This window comes from Felis catus, chromosome F2, assembly GCF_018350175.1.
Source record: "Felis catus isolate Fca126 chromosome F2, F.catus_Fca126_mat1.0, whole genome shotgun sequence".
Lineage (NCBI taxonomy): Eukaryota > Metazoa > Chordata > Mammalia > Carnivora > Felidae > Felis > Felis catus.
The window spans coordinates 81601719-81614571 of NC_058385.1; the positions used below are offsets into that span (position 1 = coordinate 81601719).

The 12853-nt window shown below is 60.0% G+C and overlaps 1 protein-coding gene and 1 long non-coding RNA gene across 17 annotated transcripts in view; one reads left to right on the forward strand and one right to left on the reverse strand.

The window, feature by feature from the left end:
- The window catches only part of TSNARE1 (t-SNARE domain containing 1), a 153150-nt gene extending 140363 nt beyond the window's left edge, over positions 1-12787 (reverse strand). For 4 of the 13 annotated variants that reach the window (XM_023248697.2, XM_045049975.1, XM_045049974.1 and 1 more), the window contains exon 1: positions 12019-12424. In XM_023248697.2, coding sequence (XP_023104465.2) covers positions 12019-12322 — 304 coding nt within the window. In that variant the 5' untranslated portion in view covers positions 12323-12424. Of the gene's footprint in view, positions 1-12018; positions 12429-12640 lie in introns of those variants that run through there. The other 9 variants (XM_045049983.1, XM_045049977.1, XR_006592607.1 and 6 more) reach the window with 6 other exon arrangements.
- LOC109496270 lies at positions 8573-12073 on the forward strand. 4 transcript variants are annotated; one of them, XR_002739648.2, is made up of 5 exons: positions 8573-8750; positions 8907-9789; positions 9978-10106; positions 10765-10825; positions 10945-12073. It is a non-coding gene; the product is annotated as an uncharacterized LOC109496270 (long non-coding RNA). The 4 variants fall into 4 exon arrangements; XR_006592614.1 differs by having other exon boundaries at positions 11457-12073; XR_006592613.1 differs by having other exon boundaries at positions 8907-9265; positions 9543-9789; positions 10765-12073.
- Positions 12788-12853: the final 66 nt, after the last annotated feature.

Here is a 12853-nt window from a genome sequence, read left to right on the forward strand (position 1 = left end):
GGAACTCTACTTGCCCCGTAAAGACCTCATCATTCAAAATAAAAATAATAAAAAGTGAAAAGACCATGTAATTCAATGCTATCAAACTATTCTTGAGAACACACAAGATTTTTTTTTCTCTTTTTAATGTTTATTTATTTACTTTGAGGGGGGCGAGAGGGAAAGAGAGAATCCCAAGCAGTCTCCGTGCCATCAGTGCAGAGCCCAACACGGGGCCCGACCCCACGAACCGTGAGATCACGAGCTGAGCCGAAATCAAGACTTGGAGGCTTAACGGCCTGAGTCCCCCAGGCGCCCTGAGAACACCGAAGATTCCTAAGTGACCTGCAGGAAGCAAGCGCAGCACTGGTACGAAACCCCGAAGAAGGCGCGGATCCACCTTACTTGTGACAAGCAGCACACGGACGCTGAAGTAAACGAAAGCAGAAGCACCGGGCGGCCCTTTCGCGCATTACGTATCAGACCACGCGAGGCACGTCCACCGGGTCAAGAGCGCGCCACCCTCGGCGACGCCACCAGTATGAGGTCTTACGTTTACGTATCCGAGGAGAGAAGTGCTGAGATTGTCCCACACCTGATCTTCAGAAAGGGAATTGACCAATTTCAACGGTGATTTTTGCTTCAAAAGAAAAAACACAAGAGAAAGGACAGGCTCTTCCTGGGCTCGTGACACATTTGTACCTTACTCCAAAAGCCACGCCCACCAGGCGCCCATGACAACCGCAGTTAGTCACGGTAACAGTGCGGGAACCGGCCCCCACGACTGGTAACAGGCAGAAGCCAGGGACGAGACCGGAGAGGGAGGGGTACACAGCACCGCCAGCTCTGTCTGCCTGGACACCTGAGAACCCACGGTAACCACACGAAACCACAGGAGGGCCCAGCGAGGTAGCAGGGGACCGAGTTTTATGCAGATACCGACAGGATTCGCACACACTCACGCAGACAGGACAGCACGGAAAAGGCTCCTCGCGGTAAAAAGGCCAAAACTTCCTGCAAAGAAAGCGCGGTGATGCTGAAGAAGAACGCAAAAGGGGACCAAAACGAGTGGGAAGATAAGCCACAGGTCGAGCGGAAGTCTCGGGATCACAAAGATGTCACTCTCCCGAGTCAACTTACAGCTTCACCACAAGTCCAACCTGAAACCAACCTGAAACCAACCTGAAACCAAGCTGGTTTGGGGGTTCTGAGTGTGTGCACGCGTGTTTGGTGGACGGGCTGGGCAAACAGACAAGCTAATTCAAAGTCCACGTGAAGACAATCTAGAAAACGCCCCCCACAATTAGGACAGACGAGTACTGTGTTCTCAGAGATGTGAAAACACACAGTAAGGCGTCAGTAACTGAAGCAGCGTCTACATCTGCACATGCGGACAAGGGAACAGCTCGCAGAAAACAAACACCGTCAAGTCAACAAAGAGCGAAAAGTTGGGAGACATCACACGCCTGGACTTCAAAATATATCACAAAACCACAGAAGTTTGAACAGTAGCAACTAGCATGCAGACAGACATACGGACCAACACAACAGAGCCCAGGAATAAGCCCACACAGCCAACTGACCTTCGACACACATGCCGAGAACACACGGCAGGGAAAGGACAGTCCCTTCAACAAAAGGTGCTGGGAGCACTGAAGCCACACATGCAAAGATGAAACTGGACCCCATCTTACACCATGCACAAAACCAACTCAAAATTAAAAATGCAAAGGTTTATAAGACCCAGACTGTAAAACTCCTAGAAGAAAGCCTAGGGGGAAGCTTCGTGACATCGGCCTTGGCAACGGCTTCATGGAGCACAAGACGACAAAAACAGAAATGTCACTTCATCAAACTAAGAGGCGTCTGCAGACCCAAGCAAACCGTCAACAGAGTGAGAAGGCACCCAAGGAATATGACGTGTGCAAGCCAGAGATCTGATGAGGGGCTAATCTCCAAACCATACGAGGAAATGCTACAGCTCAACAGTAAAAGATAATAACATAACTCAATTATAAAACGGGCTGAGGACTTGAACAGACATTTCTCCAAAAAGACATACAAATGGCCAACAAATATGTGAAAGAACGCTCAACGCCACTAATTACCAGGGAAATGGAAGTCAAAACCAGTATGAGATACTACTTCGTGTCCGTCAGGATGACCATCAAAAAACCAAAAGCTAACAAGCATTGGGGAGGATGTAGAGAAATCGCAATCTGTACACGCGGTTAATGCAAAACGGCACGGCCACTGTGCAAAACAGCGTGGAGCTTCCTCAAAAGAATAAAACTAGAACTACCAAATGACCCAGCAACCCCACGTCTCCGTATTTACCCAAAAGAACTGGAATCAGGATGTCGCAAAGAGAGGGTAGCACTCCCATGCTCACGGCAGCACCGTTCACAGGGGCCGATACAGAAACCACCTCCACACCCATCCACAGAGAAACGGCACCTCCATACCATGGAATGCTATTCAGCCTCGAGAAAGAAGGAAGGTCTGTAACACGTGCCAGCACAGATGAGCCGTGAGGACGCCGTGCTCAGTGCCATCGGCCAGTCACAGGACAAACACCGCATGACGGCATTACATGACGCATCTGAACGAGCCAAATTCACGGAGTCAGGGGCACGGCGGCCGGGACTGAGCGGAGGGGGAAACCGGGAGCTGCTAATCAACGGACACAAAGCTTCGGTCGAGCGAGACGAGTACAGCCGAGAGATGGGCTCTACGACACCGTGCCTCTGGTCAGCAACACGCTTTGTACACCTGCGTTTAGGACAGCAGGCTTCGCGCTGAGTGTTCTCGCCGTTAGGAAAAAAACACACCTTTAAGAAAAACCTAAACAGAGATGGGAATTCAGGGCATGACTAAGCTAGAACCTAAAACTGGCAGGGTAAGACCATCTGGATGGGACTCCTGCTGAAGCATCTGGAAAAGGCTAGTCGGACTCGTACCTCACACCACACACCGTAACAGACACACGGATAGAAACTTTAAAAATAAAACAGCGAACACTAGGAGAAAACTGCATTGCTTTGTAAACGCGAAAAGCAGCCCTTGTTAACTGTACTCGAAATCCAAAGCCACGATATAAAGGTTGATGAACTGAACCACAGAAGAGCTTCTGGATGGCGAAAGAGAAACAATAACCAGAGAAGGCAAGTGACCTAATGCATCTGACACTCAAAGAGCTAATTTCCATAGGCTATAGGAAAAAGATCAACAACACGCTTTGTAAAAACGAACAAAGAAACAAAGTGCACAAAATACAAATGACTCTTTGATGTATAAAAAGATAGCACACTCATTCCTAATGAAGGGAATCCAGACGCGTCCCTATCTGAAGCTTGCTCACTGCCGGCACGGAGAGCACGGGGGCAGTCGGGCGCCTCTCGGCCTTCCCGGGGCACAAAACACACTGCGCTCGGGAAGGCGGGTTGGCAGTGTGCCTCATCACCCAAAAAGCATGTCTCTCTGGGCCAGAGTCGGCACTGCAGGGCACCGACCCTGCACACACACTGTCCTTAAACAGGGACGAAGGCTGTTCCTTCCGTAACACGCGAGGACCGGAAAGCGCCTACGTTGGCACCAACAAAGGACTACCGAGTTGATTCTGGCACATCCGTGCTGGAAACACCCCGTAGCTGTGTTCAAAAGGAAAAAGAGAAGCCCTCTGTGTCAATATAGAAAGGTCTCCAGGACATTCTGTTTAGAAGGAGGAAACAAACACCAAGGCGCACAGACTTGTCAGCACACGACTCGCGAGACACAAAGGAAAAATGTTTGGCTGATACTGATGTTCATAGACCAGGCAGCGTGTATCAGAAACCAGGAACAGTGTCACCTGTGGAGCGGAGGACGGGGCCGGCTGCCATGGGGAGACTCGGAACTCTGGGCTGCGTGCGTGCTCGCGGACCACATAAACCGTTCGAAGTGCAGAAATGCGAGGGCACCGGCAGGGTTCCCTGCGGTGCATCCACACCGCAGAGCAGGACTCAGTCACGAAAAGAAACAGACTACTGACACGTGTGGCAACCTTGGGAAATCTCCAGGGAGCTATGCCAAGGGACAGAGCCAGTCCCCAGAGGAAACATGCCATACGGGACTCCGTTTAGGTGACACTCTTGACGTGACACTGGAGCAAGAAGGGCGGATTGGCCGGTCCCAGGAGTTGGGGGGGGGGGGGGCAGGGCAGGAAGATGGGCGTGGCTGTAAAACAGCCACAAGAGAGGGGTCCTCTCGGCGGCAGAAAGGAAAACAGCCTGTGCTTGAACTGCAATCCTGGGTGTGACAGCACACGACGGCTTTGCAAGACACCACCGCGGGGAAGGGTCCACAGGATGGCTCAGAATTCTTTCTCTTTCTCACAGCTACATGTGAGTGTACCATTGTCACGAAATTAAACACGTAACAGAAAAAAGGCACCAGGCTGTCCGTCCCCGTGCCCGGAGTCACTGAGTGGACAGAGCAGGGGCCATATTCAATCTGAGCTGGTTTCCTGAGCACCTGCCTCCTGGAATGTGGGACTAGACAGGGCCCAAGCTCTCTGTGCACAGGGGACCCCCCCAGGAGGAAGAGGGAGGAAGCCCAGGAGAGAAGGGTGGTCTTCCAAATGCACAAAGTCGCCTGGCCAAGCGGTGTGAGCATCAGCAGAGCTGGCCGCCAAGTCTGGTTCCCTCCCTCGGGAAGCAGGGCGGCACCACTGTCCCCGGCCCCCTGAGGCAGAGCCACCGGAGTCCTTCCGGACAACGAGTTGGGAACAAAAGCAACCCAGCTCCCTTCTGAGCCAAGCGTTTAGTTCCCAGGACCAGAGCCCCAGAGTTCTTTCCCTGTGGCGGGAAGGCTACATTCTCAACGGTGGCTGCTCGGTCAGCCTGGGTCTCTGACGGCACCGAGCCCGTCCCGCCAATCCCTGGGGGATCGCCTGGGGGACGCTGTTACCTACGGCGGCGAGAGCCAGCCTGTACCCTTAGGACCCCCACCCGCCCAATCACATCCGCGCCTACACCCGTCTGTCTGACCTCACCCCCGCCAACCTGGCCCTCCTCCGTGCTGCCCGTGGGGCCCCTCTCCCACGATGGCCTCCACACCCTCCTGCAGGTGGCCAGAGGCACAGAGGTAGCAGGTGGTCTGCCCCAACGTGCTGTCAGACCGGGAGGCCGGGCACGGCTGGGGCCACAGGGGCAGGCAGCTCTGGCCTCTGCTCCCCGCGTGTACCATGAATGCCGAACCAGGTTCACAACTGTCCCCGGTGACAGAATCCCTCCTTCGGACGCACGGTACTGGAAAGTACAGGTGACACATGAATCCAGAGCTGTTCTGGGTAACGGGAGGGGGCGCACAGGGCAGGGGTGACTAGAGCCCCCATGCCTGGTCCCAGTGAGCGATGTCAAGCCTGCTGGCCTAGCAGCTCTCCACACTCCAGGCTCCACAGTGCCACGGGGCAGCCGGCGAAAGACAGACCCCAGATTCCACGGCCGACACGCGGGCTTCCACTCCCAGCTCTGCCGAGCTTGCTTCCGGCCTTGGGAGAACGAAGTCCCCTCTCGCAGTCCAAGAGAAGGGACCTGCCCACTGCCCTGCTCCCATCAGTGACACAAAGACCACCCACCATGCACTCAGCTCACAGCCTGAGGCACTCCTCAGGGCCCCCGCGGCACTGTGCACACATCACCCACCTGCCAAAGGTCCGTGGCGGCCGGCTCACCCCTGTCCTGGGAAGCAGGGAGCTGGGAGTCACCCCTCCCCCACCCCACCCCACCGCGATTCCAGCTCCAAGCAGCCCTCTCCTTTTGCTGTGAGGAGTGCACACGGCACATGTGAGTAACCTGCTCAGGGCTGGCCCACCCATGCTCTCCGTGCCCCTCACAGCTTCCCACCCGCTGGAGATGTGGGGGTGACCCCAGGTGCACCAGGGGCCCAGAAGAGGGTAACAGCCCTTTCCAACTGCTAGCTGGTGCTTGCACAAGTGTCTATCGAGCGCCTACTATGTGCCAATCCCTACCTGGGGCCACGGGTGACCCAGGGGAGCGCACGGGGAGCCCAACACCACGGGCAGCGAGGAACCAGCCAGGTGAGACTCTGTGTGCCCTGCCCTCCCGAAGGACTCAAGCAGGCCCCACAGACGGGGCAGGCTTCCAGACAGCAGAACTCAACCCAGCCTTCACCTGGAGGGGACCACCCGGCAGGGCTGGCACCAGCTGTTCCAGACAGACAGACAGACAGACAGACAGCAGAGCTGACATCTGGCTCGGGAGGCCAAGAAGTCGGCCGGGCAGGCTGACCGAAGGCCGGAAAGGTGATCAGGTCAGACGGCGAGGAGCCGCAAAGCCGAGGGAGGGAGGCGGCCCTACCGTGCGAGCACCCCCCAAGTGCTGCCCGCAGGAGAGGGACGGACCGAGCAGCACCACGCCTCGGCAAGGACAGCCACAGCATGAGGAATGAGCGAGGAGCCCCGGCTGGAGGCTGCAGACTCTCTGGACCCGGGACCAGGAAGGAGGAGACGGGGCTCTGCCCCCACCACCGGCCCACACTCATTAGCGCCCTCACTGTGGGTGACGCGGCAGGGGAAGGAGGTCAGACCTGAGTAATGAGTCCGACTCCTCGACTCCTCGTCAGCACAGCTGCTAAAAAGCCGGTGCGGAGCAGGAGCCCAGCCCGGGAAGGGGGCTGTTGTGCTGAGTGGGTCTAATGTGGGGGAAGGCTGATTCCGGGCTGCTGGTTCAAAAACATGCCCCCTTCCAAAGACTTGGCTGGGATGGATTATGGATCCCAGTGGAAGGCAGCCAAAGGTGGCCGGGGGTGCACCCATCTCCTCCGTGCTGCCTCTGTCCAGCACCTTAATGCCCCCACTGTCCCTCAGGGTGCCTGTCTGCCCCCCCCGCCATCTTCCCCAGAGGCCATCCCCCCTCCTCCGTCACAGCCACCCTGCAGCCCCAGTATCCTCTGCGGGCCCAGTCTGCACCCCTCAGACCACACCCAGGGTCTGCCCCGGGGGACAGGAGGACACATGTGAACAGGTGGGTGCCGAAGCGTGGCACCAGGCCCCAAAGCCCTGAGAATGCCGACTCAGTGACAGGACATCTTTCTGTGGGTCGAGGAGAGCCAGCCACCAGCCACCAATGAGCTCATTCCATCCCCCCACCCCCTTCCATCCAGCCTCACTGGTCCGCCTCGGCCTCCAGTCCCCAGGTGCTAGTTTGCACTTTGGTACCTGGAGTCCCTAAAGCCCTCAGACCTTTGCCAAGCTCTCCTTTAGAATGAGCCTGGCGGCTGCTCCAAACGGGAGAGGGGCCCAGGATTAAGTCTGTATAACATAATCACGGCACCATTAACATGGCCACTAACTCACAGGGCATCCTTCAGGGCGGAGGCGCCTTCCAGTCCCCAAGCGGTGGGACAAGAATGCGGGGCAGACGGGGCAGCTCAGGGATGACCAGACGGGTCCCTTATGGGCCTGTGCCTGTGGATGAGCCACCCAGCCCGGGGAAGTCTCCTGATCTGAGGAACACAAGGAGCCCAGCAGGGGCCAGGCAGACACCAGAGGTCAATAAACAGGGGTGACTACGGTCGGTCCCCCCACATTCCTGCTAATCCAACTTGAAAACGACCCACACCTCACCTTCCCCGTCCAGCAGAGCCGGCCCTCCGAAGGGGGGTCCAGCCCGAGGTCACTCAGAAGGGGGGCACTCCCTCAGCCCCACAGCAGCCCCCTCCCCGCACCCTGGGCACCCCTCCCCCACCCCAGGGCTTCAGTGTCCGCCCCTGCGACGGCCCCCGCTGCCCGGATGGCTGCAGGACCACAAAGGGCCAGCTCGGGGACACACTAATGAGGACATCAGTCAGCACGCTACAACTAAGACCCTGGGCTGCCACATCTGCAGGGCCTCAACTGTTTCCGTAGCAGGATGCTAACTCAGTCAGGGCCGGTCCCAGTCCCCTCTCAGGGGACATCAGAGACAGAAAATAAGACCATTTCCCGTCGATCCATTAAAGAAAACAGTAAAGGTTTACCGGGCCAGAGCTCCGGGCTGGGGGCTCGTGGGGTCAGCGTGACCACCAGGCTCTGCTCTCCCAAAGCAGGAACCCCGCGAGCACCCCGCCATCCCGATCCCCGGCCCGTGATCCCTCCACCGAGGGGATCTGCAGCACTGTTACACCACCACGGACCCAGCCACATGATACTGAGCCACGGGGCCTACAGGCCTGGACCTCCCACTGCCCCCGGCAGCCTCCCACCACCAGCCCCGGGTGCCATCTGGCCCAGACCCCTGCCCCGCCCCCCAGCCTAGTTCCCCCAGCGATCCTCAGCCGGGCTGGCCTGTGGGAGACCTGCACACCTTTATGCCTTCCCTCGTGTCTCCTGCTGCCTGCAGCCTCCTTCCCGCCCCCGAGCCCGGATGACGCTCAGCTTTCAAGAGTCAGCTGAGGCCTCACCAACACCCAGGACCCCTTCCCAGGTATGTACCCAGACCCTCCAGCCCCACCCACAGCCACACGCAGAGCGGGAGCCCTCTCTACACCCTTGCTGACCACTCACTGTGACCTCACTCTGTGACATATGCACGGCAGCATCCTTGAGGACGCCAGGAAAGCCATCGGGGTGGCCCCCAGCTGCTCACCACGTACCCTGAGCCTCTGTGCAAGACCCGGCCTTCGAAACTCCCTGAAGAGTGTTCCACATCTCAGATGGCAGCCCTGAGCAGAGATCGTGGGAGGGGCCCTGCCAGAGATCCTGTGCATTCAGGCACCGGCCCAGCACACCTGTAAGGACACCTGCAGCCCCCCAAACTGGGTCGAGTCCTGACGAGGCTTCCCCAAGCCTAGGGCGGACCTACAAGCGGGGAAGGGCTCCCCCCAGCGTGGTTTGGGTTTGAAGCCAAGCGTGGAATCACCTTTCCTTTACTTTACACCTGTCCCAGCCCTTACTAGGGTTTCGGGCTGACGGGGACAATCCCATAGCTGTAACAGACTGCGGAGGACAGCCCTGGACTGCAGGGAACGCCCGGAACCGAGGGCCCCCGGGAGACACCACTGTCCCCGTTGCTCGGCTGGCTCAGGCACCTGCAAGGCACCGGGTTCGGCTCATTGGTGAGTCCTGTTTTCTCCACCGGGATGTGGACCAAGACAACTAACTCCCTTCCTAGGAGAGGTTCCCTGGCTCCACAGGAGCGCTGACCGCAGGTTCCAGCCGGCTCTGTCACAACCAACCTCACTTCTTCAACAAACAACCACCAGCAGCCACCGGCTCCAGGCCCGGCCCACAGACGGGCATTCAGAGGTGCGGCTCCCGTGGGTGGGGGGTCGGGGGGCAAGCCAGCTGCATCTGCCACGGAGGCCCAGCTCGGGTGCAGGAGGAGCCCTCCCTGGGCCCCAGGCCGTCACCTGGCAACAGGTACAGTAACTCTCGTCACCTGCCTCTGCACACCCAAGCGGGATCAGGCTGCTCACGGCAGGGCGCAGAAGCACAGGCCGGCACCAATGCTGAACCACCAGACGTTTGGCCGCGCAGGAGGGCCCCCACCCCGTCCCTTTGGTCTGTCTGCTCTGTCACCCAGGCTGCGGCACAGGCCCGGGGTGGGCTCAGGAGACAGGCAGCGCGGGGCGGCCAGGGGCGCAGAACCAGAGTCCAACAGGACGCCCAGCTTCAGATTACCAGCGAGTCTGTCCTGACTGTCGCCAGCCAAACCGGATTCTGACAAACGGCATCGACTCCAGCTGCCCTGAGCCGCACACCTAGTTCCACTTGCACACACACGGCAGTCAGGACGGATCCACTGACCACGCACACAGCGTGTAAGTTAAGTAAGTAAATAAATAAGTAATTCAATCAATCAATCAGGCCTCAGCCTGGGCCAGCTGTTCACACCCCAAACAGGAGTAACAACAAGGTGCCCAAACCTTGGAAGCATCGGTGTCCCAGGCTGGATGGGTGGTACCTCAGGACTTCACAGTTAAGGGACTTGGGGAAAGTCTCCTTTCCTGTGCCTCAGTTTCTTCATCTGTACTATGAAAACATAAGAGGCCCTGTCCCGGGCTCACTGTGGAAATGAACTGAGCTATGGAGCCTAAACAGCTGAGGACCAGAGCCTGGCCCCCAGAGCACCACGTGAGCACGGCAGGTACGACTAGTGTTACACCCCCACGACACCCACCCACCCTTTCTGGCCGACCAAACATCACCATGCTGCCTGGCCGGCTCAAAGCCCGTGACCTGCGAAGCCCCCCTTCTCTGCGACCCTGGAAAGACCCCTCCCTTCTCTGCGACCCCGGGAAGACCCCCCCCCTTCTCTGGGACCCCGGGAAGACTCCCCCTTCTCTGGGACCCCGGGAAGACTCCCCCTTCTCTGGGACCCCGGGAAGGCCCCCCCTTCTCTGGGACCCCGGGAAGACTCCTCCCTTCTCTGGGACCCTGGGAAGACCCCCCCCGGGACCCCGGGAAGACTCCCCCTTCTCTGGGACCCCGGGAAGACCCCTCCCTTCTCTGGGACCCTGGGAAGACCCCCCCCTTCTCTGGGACCCCGGGAAGACCCCCCCTTCTCTGGGACCCCGGGAAGACCCCCCCTTCTCTGGGACCCCGGGAAGACCCCCCCTTCTCTGGGAACCCGGGAAGACTCCCCCTTCTCTGGGACCCTGGGAAGCCCTCCCCCTTCTCTGGGACCCCGGGAAGCCCCCCCCCCTTCTCTGGGACCCCGGGAAGACCCCCCCTTCTCTGGGACCCCGGGAAGACCCCCCCCTTTCTCTGGGACCCTGCAGCACACATCCATCCTTGTCGTTAAGGGCCCAGGGTGTGCTTGGTCCAGTACGAGTCTTCTCTCCCCAACCGGAAGGTAACCGAAAGGTAAGCCGGCCTCCTTGCCTCTAGCTTCCCCTCGTCTTGAACACACGCCCAGCCATGACTGCATTTCTCACCATGCACTCTTTGCTGCTCTGTGTCACCAGTCCACTCTCTCACTGCAGCCTGCTGGGCGCCCACACCACTCCAGACTCTGGGCTAGGCACCCAAGATGCAAGGGTGACCAAGACAGAGGTCCCTATGCCCCAGGGGCTCTCAGCCACGTGTGCGAGATAAACACACACACACACACAGACGGATCACTTCAGTGCAGCAGAGAAGGCAAGCTAAGCACCGGGGCCCTGGGCCACGAGCCTGTGGGTGAACCTCATCCAGGGGAGGCAGGGGACAGGAAGGTTCCAAAGGGGATATCAGGAACACTAGGGCATTCCAAGCAGAGGACCTAACTGTCATGTTGGTGAAAAAAAGACGTGGGATGCAGGAAACAAAGCATCCGAACTGGCTGGGTACCTGAAGCAGGCCGTGGAAGATGTGACTGGAGGGACAGGCAGCAGCCACACCCCGACCTTCACCCTGCAGACTGCAGGGAGCTGGAGAAGGGGCTTAAGGACGCCTGCCGGCCTGTGAGCCAGCAGACAGCAGCTCCTGTGGCCAGGCACCCATCTCACCCACACAGGGAAGTCATCTGGACACAGGGCAGCCAGGCCAACGGAGGACAGATGTGGAGGTGGCCTGGCTGAAGCACCACTCTTCCAGGAAGCCTTCTCGGATCTGCCCATCTCCCACAGCCGCCTGCAATGGCGACTTGGCTCCTGATCCCGTGCTGTCCTGGGCAGGCATTTGCTGCACCAGATTTCTACCGAGGACCCAGCACAGGAGAGGCTGAACCTCACCAGAGTACCCTCTTAAACAGACTCGACACTGCAAGACTGACGAGCGTCACCTGTGTCTTTCACCCAAACTCGGTGCCCCTGCTAGGGTAGAGTGGAGAACCCCCATCCCTGCCTCCCAGGGACGGCACACACACGTGGCAGTGACAGAACAGAAGAAGCCAGAAAGGCAGGGAGGCAAACCCTGGCGGGAGGGGTAGTCAGGAGAGCCGCCCAGCCCCCAGAACTAGGAGCAGGGCCGAGGCGGGCAGCGGAGGGAGGGGGCCAGGTGAGGCTGCGACGGCAGAGGCCTATCTCGTCCAGCGGCCAGGCCCGCAGAACTTTCTGCGACGGGGCAGCGTTCCATACCTGTGCCACGCGTGGCTGCTGCCACCACGCCGGACGGCGCACACGGAGCCCCGGGCCCCGGAGCAGTGAGGGAGGTCCCCGACAGGAGGCCCCAGCTGGGCTCCCACGGGGCCAGGTCACACCTGGTCACCTGCAGACTACTCGGGCGGGAGGACCTCGCGCTCAGAACCGGGAGCCGCCTCGTAAGCCAAACGTGGCTGAGGGCAGAAAGGCGCGGAGGGGCCGCCCCCGAGGCCTTGTGGCTGAGGGCCGCCCCCTGCGCCCCACAAGTGGGAACCGAGGCCCTCAGGGAGACCGCGCGCATGCGCCCTCAGGTGGGTCCCAGCAAGGGCGCCCTGGGGGCGGAGCCGGAGCGCCCCCGGCCCTCCCGTCCGCCCCGCCCCCGTCCACCCGGGCCTCCCGCCGAGACCACGCCCCCTTTTGACCACGCCCCGCGCCGGCCCCGCCCCCTCCCGCGGCCAGCCCCTCCCTCGGAGGCCCCACCCCCTCGCCCCGCCCCCGCAGGCACCGCGCGCCCCTCCCGACCCCCGACCCCCGCACCCCCACACCTCGGGCCGCGCGCCCTTCCCGGAAGGGCCCCCCTGGCTCTGCCTGGCCCCGCGGCCTGACCCCGCCACCTCACCTGGGCCGGGGTGGTTCGCGGGCGCGCTCCGCTCGCTCTCGGCAGGAGGGGCGGTGCAGGGGGCGGAGCCGGGACCCAAACATCACGTGACGACCTCTCCCGCGCCGGGCGAACGCCGCGAGACCGCCCCCCGCGCCCCACCCGCCAGTCCCATCGGCCTCGGCGCCTTGCGCCAGCCAATGGCCACTCGAGCCTCGCCGCGCCGTGGACGGC